The 21,562-nt window shown below is 37.8% G+C and overlaps 1 protein-coding gene across 4 annotated transcripts in view; it reads right to left on the reverse strand.

Annotated features, from left to right (window-relative positions):
* Window positions 1–21,562, reverse strand: part of LOC109048909 (bromodomain-containing protein 4-like) — a 55,011-nt gene that overhangs the window by 8,660 nt on the left and 24,789 nt on the right. For all 4 annotated transcript variants that reach the window (XM_042719273.1, XM_042719281.1, XM_042719266.1 and 1 more), the window contains 7 exons: window positions 3,897–4,266; window positions 2,908–3,045; window positions 2,681–2,816; window positions 1,961–2,316; window positions 1,506–1,871; window positions 1,288–1,416; window positions 55–276 (listed from right to left, as the gene is read on the reverse strand). In XM_042719273.1, the coding sequence (XP_042575207.1) occupies window positions 55–276; window positions 1,288–1,416; window positions 1,506–1,871; window positions 1,961–2,316; window positions 2,681–2,816; window positions 2,908–3,045; window positions 3,897–4,136 (1,587 nt within the window). In that variant the 5' untranslated portion in view covers window positions 4,137–4,266. The remainder of the gene's footprint in view (window positions 1–54; window positions 277–1,287; window positions 1,417–1,505; window positions 1,872–1,960; window positions 2,317–2,680; window positions 2,817–2,907; window positions 3,046–3,896; window positions 4,267–21,562) is intronic.

The raw sequence follows: 21,562 nt of genomic DNA on the forward strand, positions 1-21,562 counted from the left end.
AAAGCCTTCTTACTTGGGTACGTGCTGGCAAAATCGAAGCATAGATCTGCTCACCTGCTCCTGAAGCTCTGCTAGCCTCTGGGCTCTCTCCTCTTCAGAGTCATCCGTGGAGGAGTCCGATTCAGATGAGGAATCACTGGAGCTGTCAGAGGATGAGGCCGTGCCCATGGGTGGCTGTGTCTTGACAGGAGCCTGGTGGAGCACTGGTGCAGAAGTGGGTCCCAGCATTTCCTCTGGCTCATCGGGCATTTTAGCAAAACGCATCTCAAACACATCCTACAAAAAGAGAAAACCTTTTTGATGATCTACTGTAAGACACTTCTTATCTTCCTTTAAGAATTCAGCAATGTACACTTTGATACATTCTGACAACATTATAGAAACTATAAGGGTGGAACATTACCGTTAATTCATTTTTTTTGCTGCATTCACAGATTTAATTTCTTAACCACTTGCACACATCTCTGTCAATTAGAGTCAGAAATTACCAGGGGCTTTGGGCCAAAATATCCACCCCAAATTAAGTTAAGGGGCCAAAAAAACAGCTCTTCACAATTAAACTAAATCTATCACGACTGTGGTGATTAAAGTAAAGTGTGAAAGTGAATGAGAAGTGTAGATTGCAGCATTACATTTAGATCTGCTCGTTACATTTGATTTCTTTTTAGATGCTTTTTTTTTTTGCAGCATTCAGCATTACTTACACTAGACTGAAGTCACGAACCGCTTTAGTGATAGGGAACGTTTTCTCTGCTTGCTTTCTGTATATAGTTTATTCCCAGTTTGAATAACATTTTTCAATCTACTAAAATAACCATTAAATCATCTTAAGCAATAAAGTAATTCATAAACATTTTTTTAGGTTTAGTTCACATATCCAGAATGACAAGTCATCTACCTAAACACAAAAACATTATTTTATGCAGTCTACGGATCAACAATAATAATCATTACATATCATGAGCAAAAATCAACAATTACTTTGCCATAATATTGCCCCGTAGTGAGTTGCTGTTCTTTATTTGTACAATTTATATACTTTATGTATGCGGTTTACTTAAAAATAAGGTTCAAATATTGCCTCTTAATGGAGAAGTTAATTTCTGACCCGGCTGTCAGTGCATCGCTAGATTTACTGGATACCACAATGACAGGTAATACAGCATGTGACTACTGCGAGTCACTTACGTAATGTAAACAGTGGCTAACCAGCTAGACGCCTGACTAGTAAAAACGACTCGTCATGCAAGCCCTAATGTACACAATGATTTGCAAGTATGCACATACCTGCAGTTTGCGTGCCATAGCCACCACTTCATGGTCTGGAGGGTTGTACTTGTAGCAGTTGGAGAACATTAACCGTACATCTGCTGCAAACTCCTGAGCATCTCTGTACTGTCTGTTTTCCAACTTTTCCTGTGCAACCAAAGAGAAAACTGAATGAATAAAACTGGAAAGCAAAAGTGGCTCATCCTCTGATTTAGAACTAGCAGCTGTATTTTCACCTTAATAGTGCTGAGGTCCATGGGATGCTTGATGATGTCAAGGTAATCGTGTAGCCCTAAAGCATCCACATCCACTGGCTTGTAGAAGGGCCAAGCGTATGCTGCATGCTTCTTGGCAAACATGTCTTTTACAATACCGGAGCAGTAGCGTAGCTGCTCTTGTTGCTTGGGGCTGTGGGTTCCAGTGGCGGGTGTCCAATGGTGCTGGGAGTCTGGTGCCTCTTTTTTGGATAGTTTGCTTGGTCGTGTACTATCCCGGCGTGGCAGAGTCTTTCCTGACTTTGACTCAGCAGGCGAGGACTCGTTCAGCGGGTCGTTTGCAGTAGGTGTCGTGGTGTCTGCTTTCCTTTTCTGACTTTTTCTCTGCTGTTGATGAAAAAAGCGAGTGAAGACAAAGACGCAAGACTAAAAACAAGAAGAATGACACTGTGTTTGAATGTTATGGGCCAACTTACTTTGGGAAGCATTGGGATGGGGGTTTGTAGAATAGGAGGGGCACTCTGCTGCATGTGCATGGGTGGCAGGGCAGTTTGGGTCGGAGGAGGCACAGCCGTCATCAAGGGGACCTGTGGGTTGCAGTCTGTGGGGCCCATAGAAAAAGGTGGCCCTAACTGAGGCGCAAGGGGAGGATGTGAAGGGAGTGAAGGGGGTACACGAGGGGGCAAGGCTTGCATGGTGGACTGGGGAGGTAAAGTAGGCGGACCCTGCGGTGGTCCTCTCGTTTGTGGCCCAGGGGCAAGACTGGAAAGGCCACGTGTTTGAGGGTTTGTATGCGTAGACTCCAGGCCAGGTCCAATCTTCAGGTTCATGTCTAATAATACAGAGACACAGAATACGGAGAAATTAAAATTATTAATTCTAGAGCCATTGGGTAGCGCTTGATGTCCAGCATAATGGGTGGAACTAGACTCTCCAATCACACCCTAACCCTACCCATACCCTTTCACTAAACATAACTAAACCCATAAGGTTTACAGCGATGTAGCTCGACTGGGCAAAGCTCCACCCATTACATCCAGATAAGGGGAGCTGGATGTCGTTTGGCTCTGCAGTGAGCACTATTTGGGACAGACAGTGAAGCTCAAATGACCTTCTGGCCACAGCAGTTGTGTAGGATCCCTAAAATGGCAGCAGTGTGAGTGGCCCTCAGGTAAGAGAGAGTATGAGACTTATACCTGGATCCTTCCTGCCCCGGCCACGACCCTTGCCGGATGTGGTCGTCAACTCAATCTCCTGCTGGGGCATCTCTGAAATCTTGTGGAGGAACGCCTTCTCCAGTGCTTCTGCCATTAAGACTATGTCATCCCCAGGCTGCAGGGGGCGACACATACCATTAACCACACGCCTAAACACACCACTATGATCCATTATAAATGATGGGAGCAGAAATGTGAACCAGTACCTTATTGTAAATGTAGCAGTTAGTAAACATGGTGTTGAAGTCTTGAATACATTCTTGGGCATTGACGTAGTAATTGTTCTCTAGGCGTTTCTTGATTGTTCCCATGTCCATAGGATTTTTGATTATCTTGTAATAGTCCTAGTGAGAAGAGGTTTCAAAAGTCAGCATAGCACATCACACAATCCATAACTTTCATCATCATAACGACCTTATTGTTTTACAATAACAGCAAGCAGCTTTGAGACTCACAACATTACACACAACACATGCCCTGCCTTTGGAGTCCTCTGACTGGTTTACTGTTTTGGAATTGACATTCATGAGCAGTGATGCGTGCAAAAGTTCAAATTCTTTAACTTGACACAATGCGATTGTAACAGTCATACATGTCTGCCTAGCCTGTGTTTACATAGAAAACAATGGAAAAGTAGTGCATTGGAATAGAAAAACTTATTCTGTGTGGATGTCCCCTGAGAGTACTCAAAAGCTCCTTTTCCACCAATAGAGTGATGATCCACAATCTAGAACTGTTCCACCATTCCCATCACAGGAAAGACAGCTCTGAGCCAGAGAAACAGGCTCTGCAACAGCCACAACAACCTGCTGGTCTTGAATTAGGAACTGCTAACGTCAGAGGACAGAGGGCGGGAAAATGACCTCACCAAGTTTTTCAAAACCTAAAATCTAATGGCTTTTGATTCTTCTTTTATATGTCAGGCTTTGCAAAAACCTGCAGTCAATGCTTGAAGTAAGTGTACTTACTGATGCAGTTCGTTTGCACGTACGGTTATGAAGTAACATTTTCTATAAATGCAGGGCAGTTCAAAGACCAAATAGCACATTATCAAACAGAAGATCTGATCCAGTATGAAAACTAGCACCATTTCAGTGGCAAAACAATTGCAGTAAATGTCAGTGCCACTACGCTGTCTGACAGGATCTGCTCATGAGACATAACAGGACTGTAAATGGACAGTTAGTTCACTCACAGGCAGATTCAGCTTAACGGCGTCAACAGGAGAATGGAAAGGCCAAGCGAACTGGTGCTTCCAAAGAGTCTTCAGCACCACCTTCAGCAGGTACTGCAGCTGGTTGGTCTGGCGCTTGGGCCGGGTAGGGTTAATGATTTCTGGGGGGCAGGGGTTGAAGACGCTAGAGGCCTGGGACAAGGGTTGCCCCTGACTGATGCTGCTCCCCGACATCTGCACTGCGTCCAGGCCGTCCCCCATACTGGTGGGGTGGATCGCGGGCAGAGGGGCGAGAGGGGGTGGGGCAGGACACCACTCGTTCAGTCTCGAGCCGGGCGCGGGCTCCGCAGGGAGAGCACCGCTAATTCCATTGCACTCCTCGCTGGGCTCTCTGTGAAGGAAGCAAATCACAGTCATTAGCTCTTTAATTTGCATCTATGCCATCTGCATCAGATCCATCACTGTAATCATCACTATCATCTCAATTATACTTAACTACCAGCACACATCCTCTCTGCCCCCCAGAACAGCATTATTCAAATGGTTCATGTTTGCTTAAGTAATTGCCCCTGGATTCTCTAATTATCCTCCGATGCGGTCTGAATCATTGACATCGTCTGCAAGTCCATTACTGGGTTTTGGGACAGCTCTTATTACTCTGTAACACGTCCAAGTAGGTGCCGTCTGGCCAGATGTGGGACAAGCATAACATTTTTTATTTTTATCTTTTTACATTTAATTACTGACATGGATACTAGCATTTTTTTCTTCCATATTGTTAAGTGCATCTGAGTGAAATGGACCATCGAAAAAGAAAAACAGGGTGGGGACTTGCATGGTTCTGTGCATATGTTGTTAATTGGATGGAGGCAGATGAGAATGAGAGCTTGCAGTCGATTGTAATAAAAGGGCCAGCGTTTAAGCCAACTAAATGATTGGAGAATTCAGGCATGTGTCATCAGAGAAAAGACTGTCATTTCACTGGAAGATCAAGTTATTACTTCAAATTACGAGGTCAAAAAAATGCATAGATAAACTGATCAATAACATGCATTTATAGAAACTATATAGGGAGAATTTATTTCATGCTGACTTTAACATTGAAACCTGAATCCTCGATTCTGCTGATACCTAAAAACTTCTATGCTTATCTTTACTCTCACTTGTCATGTTTCTGTAATATTTTTTTTTAAATAAAAAAGGTAGTGCAACAAACAATTCTATTAGTAACCAGTTACTTAAATTCCATGAAAAATGCTGTTTACTTCACATTTTCAACAACATTTTTGATGTGAAAAATCTAGTGATAACGGCAAAAGTTATCTGGTACTGGTATCGACTACTGAAATTGACAAGCGGAAGAAAACGATCATTTGCTTTAGAACTTAACGCCATAGAATATAGCTTTCAAATTTGCATTAGGTGATTTCCATTACAGAAAAGTATGCTTATTGAAAACAAGCCCTATGGCTTACTATGGGCTGGCCAATGACTGGCAGTTTGTTTTGATAAGATGATCAGATAATTGTGCTTGAGTAAGGGAAAAACAGAGAGAGAGAGGGAAGAGGAGAAGAGAGAGTGCGAGCGCACATTAGTGTCAGCTCATCAACACGACGTGACCAGGTGACCTCACCTCCAAATTAAGCTCCATCACAGAGTAATGTGGCAGAGTACAGCCGGAGTGGAGCTCAGCAGACGAAACCATTCTGCACCTCCACAATCAATTCTTGTTCCTCAGCCAGTTGTTTTTCGATTGAAGCATGTTAAAGGTCAGCCTTGTAATTTATTACCAAAGGAGGGCCCAAATATCTGTCTCTCTAGTAATCACACCCCCACCACTACTACTGCTGCCTGGGTAATCTGGCAATCCCCACACTTACACTTCCTGCTAATGAAACCTCATGTCACCTCATACTGCTGTCTAGAGCCTTCGATTTAATCTTTCTACAAGCTCACAGGCTTTCAACTTGTAAACAACAGTAATGCAGCACTACTACCGAAAGTATTACTTGGATGACTCAACTGAAAAATGCTTCAGGTTTAGACCGCAGTAAATAATCAGAACGGGAACATTCAGCGTGAACTGGATGTCTCTGTGTTTAAAGAAATGAGAAAACCAGATCAGAGGAATGTGTTGTGACATCTGATGAAGTGTGCGGACAGATTGCTACTCCCCGACAGCATGTATCTCACTGTAACACAAGTGCTGTAGTGACTCACTGGCACAGTCCCCCAGTCTCCTGTCAAGTCCCCCAGTCTCCTGTCAAGGCTTCATAAAACATGATACACCAGAATGCATTCAGTCAGGATGAGTCCACAGTGACTGCCATTCCTGAATTAAGAATGACTGAGGTGGAAAAGAAAACAACACAATATTCACCTAGAGTAATCTGAATAACAAATTGTCAATCTGAATTTGCTACAGTAGTATGATGCAAAATGAATCCAGTCTTTCAAAGCGTCCTCCAGTGTGGTTTTCTGTAGTCAAATTAGGGGTATTTACCGCTGCAGGTCAGATAATGAAAAGGAAGTGAACTTGTGTTCTGCATATAATGTACACAAGCTTTGGATGTTTTAAAAACAGTAGTGTTATGATGATTTTATAGCACAGCAGCTGCCAAGTGTCCTGCACCAGGCCCACAGAAAAGCCAGGCACATCTCTCACTGACACACTTCATTTCACTTCTCTTTTAGATTCTTGTTACAGCATTCAATCATGATATTAGGCCATTCAGTGGGTTTCAATTAGTGGTTGACTGATATATTGCCAAGGCCGATATATCGGCCGATATTTGGCATTTTTCAAATATCGGCAGATAAGTTTTTCTGTTTGGCCGATGCGTTCATGGCGGGATTTTAATTTGACGGCGCTGAGAATGCAGCACCTGAACACTTAGTGCTTACATTCTCCCTCTTGTTTGCTGTCGTTGTTAACAGTTCTGTCTAATATGGATAGACGTCTGTCTAATAATCAGATAGAATGGTTAAACAAATGAATTAAAATGTATTCAAAAAAAGTATTATAAAGATTGCTTTTATATTGTTAGTAATAGAAAGGCAAACATAATACTTTCTCGTTTGCCTTCAGCATTCAGCAAATAAGCTTTTACATCATTTAAACAAATCTTTGAATGACTAATGAACATCTAATTTCAAAAACCTTGCAAACTTAGTCGAATCCAGCTGTGAGATCTTATGAAGTGTGGATGTGTGTCCTGCATGATCGCGTGTTCTCTGTGTGACGGTCGGTCCGTGTGAATTGAATGCTGACAGGAGGAGAGTTCAGCTTCACTGACAAGCGCGATCGACAAACTTTAAACTTATCTTTGCCATACTTGAGATCTACATGTACTACTATATTACAAGTACTCAACAAAGACTAGAAAATAAATCTATAGTGTGTAGTTGGGGGGAAATGGCTAATTTTTCTTTCTAAATATCTGTTGGAATCAGCAGCTGAAATAGTTTTGGAAAATTCTGAAATTGCATCAATGGCACATTTCAACTACAGAACATCAATATTCAACAAAAGGTGGCAAGTTTGGTGGTATGAAATAAACATACAAACTGAGCATAGAACAAATGGAATATAAATAATAGTTTTGTACTTTCAGTAAACTATGGGGTTTCTATTATCCAATGCAGACCTGTCAAAACTCAGTACATTCAGTGTTCAGAAGCAATCCAGGATCTGCAATGAAGTTTCCTGGACTGGCCAACAGTCTGTGACTGTATAACTTCAGAACAGGATGTGTTTGAAAAATTGTTCTTAAAAGTGTGTTTGAGGGTAAATATTTATTTTGCGTCTGGCAGAGCCTGTAGCTGGGTTTACCAGCATCTTCATGTTGTGGATCTCTGGAAAGCCCAGGATGTGGACGTTCAGCTCAGAGTTAACTTCACTGCTCCAATTAGCTCTGTAATGGGGGACATCATGTTCAAGTCGGTACACAAAGAGCACAAGAATAATCTTCAGCCCAAGGCCACAAGCACACACACAAAAGCGCGGAGCTAAAAATACACCCAACTATGGAGAAAATGCAACCAAAATGGGGTGGGCTGGGACGGAGCTGAATTACCCCGCAGTAGGGCTGGGTAGGAGCAATAATTCATATCTCTGTATTTTTTGTCTGATTTGCGATAAATGCTATACATCTCCGTAGTTTGCATTTGGATTAAACAAATAAAGTGAATGTAACCATGTAGGCATACAGTGGTGAAAATAATTATTTGATCCCCTGCTAATTTTGTAAGTTTGCCCACTTAAAATAAATGTTATGGTAGGTTTATTTTAACTAATAGAGACAGAATAAAAAAAAAACAGATTTACATTTCAGTGATATGTAAGAGGATCATTTTTACAGATCCTCTCTAAATCCTTAAGGTTTCTTGGCTGTCTCTTGGAAACTCGAAGTTTCAGCCATTTGCAGTGTTCTGGCTGAGGGAAGGAGGATCTCGTCCAAGATTTGGGGAAGTCATGGCCTAATGGTTAGAGTCTGACTTCTAACCCCAAGGTTGTGGGTTCGAGTCTCGGGCTGGCAATACCACGACTGAGGTGCCCTTGAGCAAGGCACCGAACCCCCAACTGCTACCCGGGCGCCACAGCATAAATGGCTGCCCACTGCTCCGGGTGTGTTTTCATGGTGTGTGTGTGCACTTTGGATGGGTTAAATGCAGAGCACGAATTCTGAGTATGGGTCACCATACTCGCCATATGTCACGTCACTTTCAAGATTTTACAGTACATGGCCCCGTCCATTTGCCCCTCAATGCGGTGAAGTCATCCTGTACCCTGAGCCTTAAAGCAGCCCTAAAGCATAAGGTTTCCACTTCCGTCCTTGACTGTAGGGATGGTGTTCTTGGAGTCATAGTCAGCATTTCTCTCCCTCCAAACACGACGAGTCGAGTTAATGCCAAAAAGCTCAATTTTGGTCTGACCACAGCACATTCTCACAAGCCTTCTCTGAAACATTTAGATGGTGCTGCTGCTTGTTGGTAGAGAATGAAATACTTATTTGACTCACTAAAATGTAAAAAAAAAAAAAAAAAAAAAAAAAAAAAATTACATTTGTATGCTGCTTTTTTGATTTTCTCTCTATCAGTTAAAATAATACCATAAAAAAAAATTCTTTAAGTGGGCAAACTTACAAAATCAGCAGGGGATCAAATAATTATTTTCCCCACTGTATATTATGTGCAAAAAAGGTTAAAATCACATTACATTCTAACATTTACACTGCAATCTAAAAACAAAAATAACGGTTTTAAAGCAGAAGTTAAATTTACTAAACTAAAAAAAGAAAATAAAAAAACCACAGACTAATTGAATAAAAAGGCTATTTTGATTACCCCCATTAGTTCTGTTTTTATGGGTATTTGCGATATATTATTGTTTTGTTTATGGTGGTATTTATTTAAGGTTTGTCTATATATTATAATAACGATAAAGTCTAGTTGATGACACATTTCTGTGTGCAACTGTGTGGAGTGATGTGAAGGAATGCGGACGTGAAATTGCTCTGAAACTGCTCACAACACCCTATTTTGGGTAAAACTAGGAAAGATAATACTTTTCTCTTAAAAAAAAAAACAGGATTCCCTAAATTATCGTCATTGATATCGTTATCGCAATAAATATCAGAAATTATCGTGATACATTTTTAAGCCCATATTTCCCATCCCTACCCATTAGTCACTTTACAGTTAGTGCTACCATACAAATACACTTGTAGATTTAAAATTCTACATGTCACATTTATTGTCCAGCTACAAATATTTCAGCAAAATTTATATTTTAGTCAGAGTTATTGCACTCCAATTTCATTGAGCTCTGTCTGTTTGGTGCACATGCGCTCGGCGGAGCTCGTTCTAAATGAAGTCTGTGAAGTGTAGCGAAGAATCGCAAAGCAAAACTCATGCACTTCTGTCAGCAAAATGGAATTTTTCTACGGCTTTCTAACATTTACAGATGGAGAATATACCTGTTAAATTTAAGTTATGCATTTAGGGAAACAGCACATCTCAAACAGCACGTCTCTGTCAGTGACACATGCAGCCTTTCTGTCAGAGCATCTGACGGGGCGAGCCACTTTAAACTGAAACTATAAACTACTATATCTTACGAGTTTTTTAAAGCCCTTAATATAAAGCTTGTCACATGTTTAGAACAAATTTTATTAAGCACTTTCTCTGCAGCAGTCCAGTCTGTGTCCTCCATTGATATTTTTTCAGATACGCTCGTAACAAACCACTGTATATCGATAGATCAATATATTGTACAAACTCCATGTACCTCCCAGCCCTACCCCGCAGGTCCTCTGACACGACACATTCAGGCTGCCACACATTTAACTTATTTTCCGAGTCTAAAAGTATCTGTATACGCACATAGCAGTTGTTTATATCTGACTAACAGCATTCCTGATGACTCACCTAGTGACGAGAGAAACAGTGGGTAGGTCACATGACCACTGTTTCAACCCTAGAGCTCAGACTCAGAAAGAGGAAACTGATGATCTGCCAGCATGACTAGTCAGGAAAGAATGCCAAACCGTCTGTTACCAGTAAATGCTCACTCATATGCTGCTCCGGGGAAACATTCTGGGCCTCCCTAAAAATCAAGTTAGAACTCATATAGACGAATACACATCACACAAAATTGAACTAATTACACTACACTTATACAATTATTTTAAAATGCTATTCTTTTTTACTTTCTGTTCACCAGAGAGTCCTGAAGAAAATTTATCACTGCAAATCAGCTCAATAAAATGATTTCTAATGGATCACGACACTGAAGACTGGAGTAATGATCAGGGCGGCGTTTCCATATTAGTCAGGTGTGCCATGAAAAATTATCCAAAATTCATCTCTCTTTTATAATTCGTTATTTTAAATCAGAGGGTTTTACAAATATTTAACCACTGATAAGTATTACAAAAATCTTTGTCAGTAAAACCCTCAAGCCTCAAAATCCTCAAGCTCTCAGCGAAACCTCTTAACTTCACCCCGTCTCCATTCAGATTCATGCGTCACGCACAGCCTGGAGGAGACAGATCTCCGCTTTTTCGCAATGCAAGGGTAAATAAATAACTGATGTTTGAATTGTACAGCATTTTCTATACTCCGACACTATGTCTGTAAAGGCTAATTTTTTTGTGTGTTTGAAGAGCGGAGAAGTAGATTATTTGCCATCTAGCCAATATACTTTTGTATGTTTTAAATATCCTGTGCATAAGTGCTTAATTGTTTATATCATGAGATTTTGGCCAAGAATAAACAACAAGAAAAACTAAGCGCCCATAGCAACAATAAACGTTATATAACTTGTAAAAGTTGATGAAAGCGTATAATGCCTCAGATGCAGCCATTCTATTGACAGACAAAACACAGATCTCCTCATTCGCCAGCAAAAACCTTGTTAACTCCACTTGAGCTGGTTTTTCATATAGCTTAATGTTAAGTGCAAGTGTCTGATACAATACCAACACTGACCACGTAGTGTTTAATTATTGACTTTTTTGCCCCCACTGTATTCTGATCTCCAGTGAATTCTCTCATCGTAAACAACAAAGTAGAGATGTTCGTGCAATGTAAGAGATTAATTTGACACTGTATGCAGCTTCATTGATAATAACAAGGTTTTTGAGATCGCTTAAACTCACGCTTGACTTAAAGGGGTCATATGACGCTGCTAAAAAGAACATTATTTTGTGTATTTGGTGTATTGCAATGTGTTTATGCAGTTTAAGGTTCAAAAACACATTTTACACATACTGTACATTATTGTTTCTCCTCTATGCCCCGCCTTTCTGAAACGTGTCGATTTTTACAAAACTCAACGTTCTCAAAAGCGAGGTGTATGCTGATTGGCCAGCTATCCAGTGCATTGTGATTGGCTGAATACCTCAAGGGTGTGACGGAAATGTTACGCCCCTTACCATACTGTGATGTTGTCTCCTGGCACGACAAGACAAAAAAAAATAAAAAAAAATAACAAACAATAAAACCCATTAGAAACGAGTCATTTGTTGCATCCAGTGGGGACATAATTACGGATTATAATGACTTGCTGTGTTTTTACACGTTGCGTATTGCGCTGCGTAAACATAAAACTATGTCTGCATTTGTGATCGGAAAAACGACAAACAAGCGCTACTCTACACTGCTCAAAACTTGCGTTAGAATCATCATTGGCTATAATGCTTCTCTGAAGAGCCGCTGCTTCTTCGGCTTTTGTGGTGGTACTGTGGGTAACAAGCAACATGCCTGTTGACACTGCGACTAGCGGTCTGCGTATGTCCTGCGTGTCGACGAGGACAACGACGCAGAAGTATAAATCAGCCTTTAACCACCAATTTCTAGTTGTGTCCTCCTTTTGAAGGCCAAACAAAGTAGTTTCGCTTTCACAACGAAACAGCATCTCCACAACATGGCAGCCGCGACAACCCAGAGAATAAAAATTACGCCTTATTTCTTTGCGTGAACATTTGGGCGGCTTTATGCAAATCTTCCCACATCGTGATATAGACATGTGGGGGCGTGTTAGAACGAGCTGTTTTAGGAGGGCGTGGTTGACTCTTAAATTTTATAAAGACTATCTCTTTGGATTTGAGACTTTAGTCTTTGCAACTTTACAGATCTTTACGCACCAAGAGCTTGTAACACTCCAAAGAGAAAGGAATAATTGAAATAGCATCACGACCCCTTTAAGTCTGTGATAATGTTCTTTGATAATGTAAATGTTCTTTGCTCACTTTCTGTATATAATTATCTCAATGTTTGAATGATAACCAAAATGGAAGGTTTATTGGTGGTTTAAAGTGTTTTTTGTTTGTTTATGATTTTTTTTCGTTTTATTTGTAGTTTTTATTTTTTTTTACATGACAAATCTTGTATCCTACTTATGGAAGCACGTTTCTGGCACTAAATTAAAAAATATTGAGAGGTAATTGTGACTTTTTCTCTCACATTGTTTTATCTCACAAGATATAAACTCACAATAAAATAAGACTTTTCCACTCAGAATTGTACTTTACAACTTGCAAGTGTGATTGCAAAAAAAAAAAAAAAAAAAAAAAAAAAAAAAAGTCAATTGTGCGATGTAAATTTACAAAAGTGAGAAAAAGGAATTGAGATAAGTCGTAATTACCTTGTTTTATTTTTTTTATTCGGTGGCAAAACGGTCTTCCATAGGTACTTTACTAAAAAGACAAGTTTATGATGTGTGTGTTAAATTTTAGCCTTACACTGGAGTTGGTTCACCCTCTGCCCATGATACCAGAGTAACTACACCTGGCCACGACAACAGCATGATTTACAAGGCCAAAGTCAGCAAGTTCACTGTGAATGTGAACTTCGATGCACATAACTTATCAACAGCAGTCTACTTATAACTGCTGACAGTTAATGTGCCTCCAGTTGATACTCTTTCTTTCATCAAACAGCATAGACAGTTGGCACCTGTTTGTTTACAGTACAGACAATAGATATCACCATGTCAAACACTGGGTTTCCAGTAACTTGAACTGCAATTAAATAGGACTGACACTTCCAAAATGACATCACGAATGCTGTTGATAGAGCTCAACTACAATTTACCCAGAACTTTCTCTTTAAAGCCCAAGAGGTCTCTTGAACTCACCTAGATATAAACCACCACGCTTTAGGGTTTAAGACGGAAGAGCTCCCAAACTGAACAAACATCAGGAAATCACGTGCCAATGCGAGACAAAACACACACCAGCTGTCTTGTACCAGCAACATGCAAATGAGCTTTTGTGACTGCAGTGAAAGTGGAGTGCTCACACACACACAGGCTGTACAGAAAACACATGAGAAATCCAGGAAGAGCTCGCACTTAAGTGACAGACTGGAGCTGTGAGCACTACACAACCTCACCATGAGTTAACTTCTTAGCTGGTTCCGCACGCACACAGATTGCCAATAACTGCCAAATCTGTGTGGTGCAGTAACTTTCATTCAATACGCTTATAAAGATTAACAGCCAAATAATTCATTTTTCCATAACAAACAAACTGCTTCATTAACAATTTAACAGTTGTTTTCCAGCCGTCCAGGGCAGGTTTTACTTTAACTCGCTCTAGAGAGGTTTAGAATAACAGTCAACAGACTATTAAACTATTATCATCAATTGACAACTCTGCGTGTATAGTGTGTTGAAGAAGAAACATTAATAAACTCCTTCAGTTAGACCAATGTAAGTCAGGCTCTGAATTTTCCCATTTTATTAAGAGAGAACACACAAACTAAAAAAAAATTAAAATAAAAAAAAAGTACCAGCTGTCATGATTATTAAATAACCATCTGATCACAGTTACTTCATCTAACCACAATCATTTCAGAAATCATTTTGAGATATATAATGTTTTTCGCAAACAACTTTTTGTCTAAAAAAGTCATGGAGCAGTGTTGAAAGGTTTCTGTGTGTGCTGCTTTATCTCTGTGTTCGAGTGTAGGGCCCTATGATTTCCGTGATGCGGCAAAGCGGACGGAATCACGGAATCCAGTCATAAAAACGGAATTCACAGTTTAACGCGGAATGTCATAGAATTTTTCAAATTTTGAATGAATTAATCAAAAGTAGGTCATTACACTTTAATCAAATCACGATATGGATTAGTATCTGTAAATATTAAGCCGCAAAAGTCGATTTAAATATGAATCCTGCATGTTCTGCGTGTCTCTGTTAATGAATGGCGCAGACGCAGCGCTTCATTTATTACACACATACTGAAGTGCGCATGACACTTGCGGTGATTTCAGCTTCTGTCGTCTCAGTAAATGAGGACATAAACACATTACCAACATCTCCAGAACTGCTCTGAGAGTCACTTCATGAGCATTTGACCTTTTGATTTGAATAAAACTAGCATCATATCACATACACAGAACTATAAAGGTATTCAAGGAAACCCGTCAAAATAAAAGTCCGGTTTGATTCGAAGACAAATGAGTGTTTTCATCTGGAGCAACAGAAGTAGAAGTGGTTATATAACTGCATGAGAGGATAATATAAGCTGTAAATTTTGCACTGACATGTTGCAAGCTTTATTTAACATCACAACTGACAAACATATGGAATAATCGGAGTCATATATATATATATTTTGATGTCACTAAAGGGAAATAACCTGATTGATTAATAAAGTCATAAACGCAGATTACTTGCGTTGTCAGGTTACTGAGGTCTATGTAAACGGGGAAACCTGTTTATTTTAATAAGCTGATATTTGTGAGTTATCAGCTTAATGGTGTGCATGTAAACGTGCTTATCGTGCCTATTACTATTTTTCAGTAGAATTATAGCCTACTACTACTACTACTAAAATGAAACAAACATTATTTTTTAAGGAACATTTCTTCTATGTTTTAATTTTAATAATAAATCCCCTTTGTTTGCCAAAAAATAAAGTTTGCTAAATTTTCAATAATTAAAAGATAAAATAAATAGTATTATGCCTTCTTTTGATAACCAGAAAAAATGTAATACATTACACAGAATTTCTGAGGAAAAAAAATTCATAAGGCTACTTTAAGAAAAAAAATAAAATAAATTAAGTTGTTTTATGCATTCAAATAATTAGACATGCTAAAACAGAATTTGGTAACAATAAAAAATATGGTGAGAAAAAAATAAAACATTTCATAGGGCCCTAAACAAGTAATTTTTGTTAAACTTTTAATAACTGATGTGAAAATGTAAAAGTTTCATGATTTTAATTAATTAGACATGCTTTCTGATTAATAAAATTTAATTTAACTATAAAAAGTAGTCGAGAAAAATTAAAAAAAAAAAAAAAAAAAAAAAAAAAAAACAGAATCCAGAAATATTAAAACGGAAAAAACTGAATTTAGGAAAAAATAAAACTGATTTCATAAGACCCTACAAGTGACTGTCTGTAGCTGTGTGTGTGCGCTTCAGTGAAGGTGGCACATTCATTTGGTGATTAAATTGACTACAGACGGGACACACGAAAAAACAGACGCAGAGAGGAGAGAATAGACACGATAGCAGAAAAAAACTGTACAGGCACAGCAAGCTCACTGTTCACCTTTCTCAAAATATTAGAAGAAAAATATAAGTTTTGGGGTGGGGGTTTATATGAATGTAGAATAAAAAACATCACAGACAGTAAGATACATTTGTAGTTGGCAGTCAAATAACTACTCCAAAATGACCTTTATAATAAAAAAAAAATAAAAATAAAAATTCACTGGACTTTCTAAAAATCATTTTTTAAAAATCCCATGGAACTTTTCAATATATATCTAAAATTAAATGAGCACAGCTTACATTGTGAAACTAAAGAACTAAACTAAATGGGGAAAAACTGTTCATTATTGCCCATATTAAAAACACAGACGAGGTCATACACACAGACATCAGTAAATTAGCTATTAAATTAGCTATTAATAAGCTACTAAATTAGCTAACTGTGACATGAACAGACACTTTTGACTAGGGATGGAACGATTACCGGTTTCATGATAAATCACGATAAAATGTCCTGATGGTTACAGGGTTTCTACAGACATGAACCAGTTAAATTTAAGACTTTTTAAGTCCTTTTTAATACCACCTTATATGAAATTTAAGACCTAAACCTGTAATGTAAATACACATTTTTATTACATTCATATGTAATATTTAATGTGTTTAAATTAAATAGAAAACAAAATATCATTGCTGTAATAAATGATATTTATTACTACAATACACAGTAAACTTTTAATGTCAGCAGACAATATTCCATACAAAATATCCCTGCAAAATAGCTGCATTACTGAGATTTTTGGTGGAGTAAACAATTTATTCTGAAGCAATATTTTCATCAATGTTCTGTTCTATCAGGTTTTACATACTTAAATCTGCATATTTTTTATTTACCTGTACAAAGGCCTATGTTTAACCTTTTTAGATGCATGCATCATCTTTCATGTCAAATTATTACAATTTATTAATAAATTCAATGTACACTATAGGGCTGCTACAAGGCAGATTAAATAATTTACACTGCAAATAAAAATGATTACAACTGCAATAAATAATGTTATTAGATTAATGTTTTAAATGCATTTATGAATATACAAATAAGAAAGGTTGTGGGGAAAAATGCATACTTTCCAACATACTTCTCAACTAAACGACCAGTAAGTGCAGGCGGTAAGTCACTTAATGAGTGAATCACTGAGTCATTCATTCAACTGATTGAGTATGTTATCATGCTGCTATCTTAAGGACTTTCGTGGACAGCTGATTCCTAAAGTTTTTGATATTCTTCATATTCTGTGTGGTGATCAAATAGAAATTAATCTTTTCTAATAAGTTTAAATAGATTTTTACCGTTTATGGGCATTTTACCTTTTTAAAGCCATTTTTTCCATAACTGTGCATTATCTTTTGAGTCAAAATCGTACATTTAATCAGTGAATTAGAATAATAAGACATTTGGGCTGTTATTAAGCAAATGAAATCAGTATCAACAAAATTCCTCTTTAAAATCCAGACATAAGCTGCACCTGAAGTGGGATCTAGAAGTATTTACATACTGTTTAATGCAAAACATGTATGCATTTAACCTGCAGTTACAAATGCATAAATAATCTGATATATTAAACATAAAACGTTGAATACTGATATTTGAAATAATAATAAAAAAAATGAAAAGATACTTTAAATGTGAAATTAAAACCGCCAGCAGGTGGCAGAAAGTCACTGTTCATAAGTGAGTCATTGCAACTGAACCGAATCATTTAAAAGGGTGATTCATTCAGGAACAAAATGGCAACGCAAAGACGCAAAACAGCGCTGTGGATTTGTTTGGAATTATTTTTGTTGGTGAAATAGAGCATAAATAGGCGATATGGTGTCTAAAACGTCTCTTAATAAAACCTCTAGTTTATTGAACTGTTGTAAAAAAAAAAAAAAATCAATATTACATTTGTAATGTATATGGTAATCATGCAGTGAAAGAGTGCAGTGTAAATGCGCAAGCGCACTAGACTTAACGAATATTGAGCTAAATAGCTCACTTGTCCTGGTATTACTTAACTATATCATGTTATGAATAAACTAAACAATTTTAATTTTTACCTCAGTGTGTTTCTTCTGAGTTTATGTGTGCCATCACGCTCATTTGTTCTGAAGTCTTTCACGAAGAGACAAACAGACAAACAGAGTGAGCCTCAGCGCGAACTTGTATTCTGTATTCTGCTAATTTACTGCAATTCTCTGATGACGTAGTAATTTACCGCGGGGAAGAAAAAATCTTCGGTCTGTCCAATGATTGTAAACCGTCTTTAGGTCCATCAGACTTAATATATTAGCGGCAATGTGACCAAATATATTTAAGACCCATCGAATACGAATTTAAGACATTTTAAGACTTTTTAAGGCCTTATATTAGGAAAACGTTATTTAAGACATTTTAAGACTTTTTAAGGACCCGCGGACACCCTGGGTTAGTATTATTGTTTGAAATTTAATCATCATCAAAACTGTCTTTGATTATCGCAATTTTGAAGTGATTTATTATTATTATTGTTATTATTATTATTATTATTATTATGACTCCATGTCAATTTAATGTTTATGCTTAAAGTGCATATAGCTGCTAAGTGAGTTTGTTGTTTGTCGATTTTCAAATATAAAACTTTTCAGTGTGTGTATCAGTTCTTTTTGAACGTTTTCATCTCATTTGAACAAAACTGTGATAATATTGATAATCGTGATAACTTTGGTCACTATCGTCATATGACATGAAATATTAATACCTTTTGACCCATCAAGAGTACAAGCAATTGCTGCAGCCTCAGGGTGCTTTCACACTAGCACTTTTGGTGCACACCCAAGTTCAACTGGCATCAGAGTAGGGGTGTGCAATATGACGATTTTCGGATGATTAAAAAGTTTCCAAAGTAACAAAAGTGAAAGTAAACAGATGCTTGTCTGTATATTAGATGTGTGCAGCTCTTAAAGCAACAGCAGACTAATTCTACTATGCTGCCACTTGTCTTTAAAGGGATAGTTCACCCAAAAATGAAAATTCTGTCATCATTTGCTAACTCACGTTGTCCAAAACCTGTATTAATTTCTTTCTTGTGCTGAACACAAAAGATGATATTTTGAAGAATATGGGTAACTAAACAGCTGCTAGTCTTTTGATTCTTCAAAATAACTTATGTTCAACAGAAGAAAGAAACTCATTTAAGTTTAAACAACTTGAGAGTGAGCAAATGATGACAATTTTTGGGTGAACTATCCCTTTAATGTTAAATAAACAACAAAACAAAGAGAAACATCACTCACTGCTCTTGACTGAAAAAAAAAAAAAAAAAAGTGAAAGTGACGTGACATACAGCCAAGTATGGTGACCCATACACAGAATTCGTGCTCTGCATTTAACCCATACAAAGTACACACACAGCAGTTGGGGGTTCGGTGCCTTGCTCAAGGGCCCCTCTGTCGTGGTAACGCCGGCCTGAGACTCGAACCCACAACCTTAGGGTTAGAAGTGAAACTCTCTAACCGTTAGGCCACGACTCCCCTAGAAGAACTTTAATACAGTTGCTTTAATAAGAATAAATGTTTAATTTATGCAGTGAAGTGTATATAGTGTTTTATTTTTATATTTGTTCATTCAGTTTCTTGAATGCTCTTGAAAATCCCCTCTGTAGTGCTAGTTTCAGTCTAATTTATTATATGTTACTCCTCCATACAAGCAAATGGGATATCTTGATTACATCACTTCTGTACTCTAGTGCTTAAACAATTACGAGTTACTTAACGTGACTTTTGACATCCTTGGCAAGAATATTTATCCTCAAGTTCTTGTTCAATAATTATAATCATTACAATATGCCCTAACCAGGCCAGACACAACAGGATTCCTGAACACTAAAACACAGAAATGCAGTGCAGCGTGACAACCACAAATCACAGCCAATCAAAACACTGTGTGCACGAGTTCACTGTTTGCACACACTCTTGCAAAGTGCTGCACAGCGTAAACATACCTTGAGACAACATGCTTTTTTTTTTTTTTTTAATAAATGGTACTCCTTGAGTAGCTTGAGGTGATTTGTCAAGTAATATCAGACTAAACTTCCTCAATCAAGTCTCTCTTCAGCCATGTTTGATAACATATGGAGAAACAAGTAATAGAAAACAGGCAGCTAACAAAATGAACACAGCTGAGGAAAATACTAGTATATGTTCATTTCATAAATTCTTGAGGAATTTAAAAAAAGTACTTATAATACTTATTTTATAAGAATAATGTTACACATCTCCAGATAAAATACTTGTCATTGATTGTCAAGGAATTTAGTTTTAAGCACTCGACAGAGAAAATCATTTACTGCTATTGATTGAATATCGCGTGAAACTTTAATAAGAATCAATATATATTTAATTCATACAGGGAAAGTTATGCAGCATTTTAAATGATCATTTAATGATTATTTTGACAACAGATTGTTTAATGCAGTACTGGGTTTTAAACTCTTTAAAGAGTTTAAAGTCCTTTAGACTTTGGACTTTAAAGTCCATAGGCTTGTTCCAGTCAGGATATTCACGATAGTACACCTCAAACTTCGCGAAGATTGCGATTTAGATAGTGGATCAGAATTGTGTGTTATAAGAATGTTATATACTATTTTGGGAAAATTGCCAAATTGCCCTAAATCAAAGACATTTCTATATGCATGATATAAGATAGACCTTGCAAATACTTTAGTAATTATACACTGGTTGTACAATAAAAACAGGATTACATCACAAAGCACATCTATGAAACACATTTACCTAACCCAGGAAAACAAGCACAATGTCAATAAATATAGTGACCATGAGTCAGATTCTGAATCCTGAAATCAGGAACAAATCTTGATCGTAACCTGCAGTGAGCAATATTGCCCAGGAAATGTAGAGCAAATTCTGATCAGTATTAATAGTCAAGCTCTTCTGACCACTTAAGAGTCATGTGGAGTTAGTTATGCATCTAGATGGGAGTATACCATTACACAATTGAAATGTCATACGTTGACGGCATATGATAGCAGTTGAACAATTTCAGTGCTACAGAGGTCTCATTTGCAGTGAAATTTGGAAAAAGGACTTGTTATCAGTATATCAAAAACCCCTGCAGGTACACCTTGAGAAAATATCAATCTAGACCTTTGGTCAGAGCCATGAGAGCCCACCTCACCGACTGGGATGGAAGCTGGCATATTGTTGCAGGGTAGAAAAGATGTGATAGATCGTTAAAACAGAGATCTCATGAAATATGGCTGGCAGAAAAAATTGCTTTACTTATGCACACATCATATGTGGTGGATAAAAACAATGTATCTAAATCCATTACAACACCTTAATACAGTTAAATAGACTTTAAAAGGAGTTTTGCTACTTTGCTAAAAGCTTGATTTTTCCATGATATGGTTGACCATCTCATGAGAGACAAGGAGGTTGAAGGCTGTAATATGTCAGCATAGCAGTGGGATTAAACCTGTCTGCAAACAATGTGAAAAGGGAAATGCAGGTCTTACAAATATCATCACTTACCAGCTAAACAAATTTCATTAGGGCTGCTAACTAATTGAATAAATGTTGTAAAATGTTTCATATCTGCTGTCGGGTTCCCATATAAAATGCATTAGGAATGCTA

The sequence above is a fragment of the Cyprinus carpio genome, chromosome A3 (assembly GCF_018340385.1).
Source record: "Cyprinus carpio isolate SPL01 chromosome A3, ASM1834038v1, whole genome shotgun sequence".
In the NCBI taxonomy this organism is placed as follows: Eukaryota; Metazoa; Chordata; class Actinopteri; order Cypriniformes; family Cyprinidae; genus Cyprinus; species Cyprinus carpio.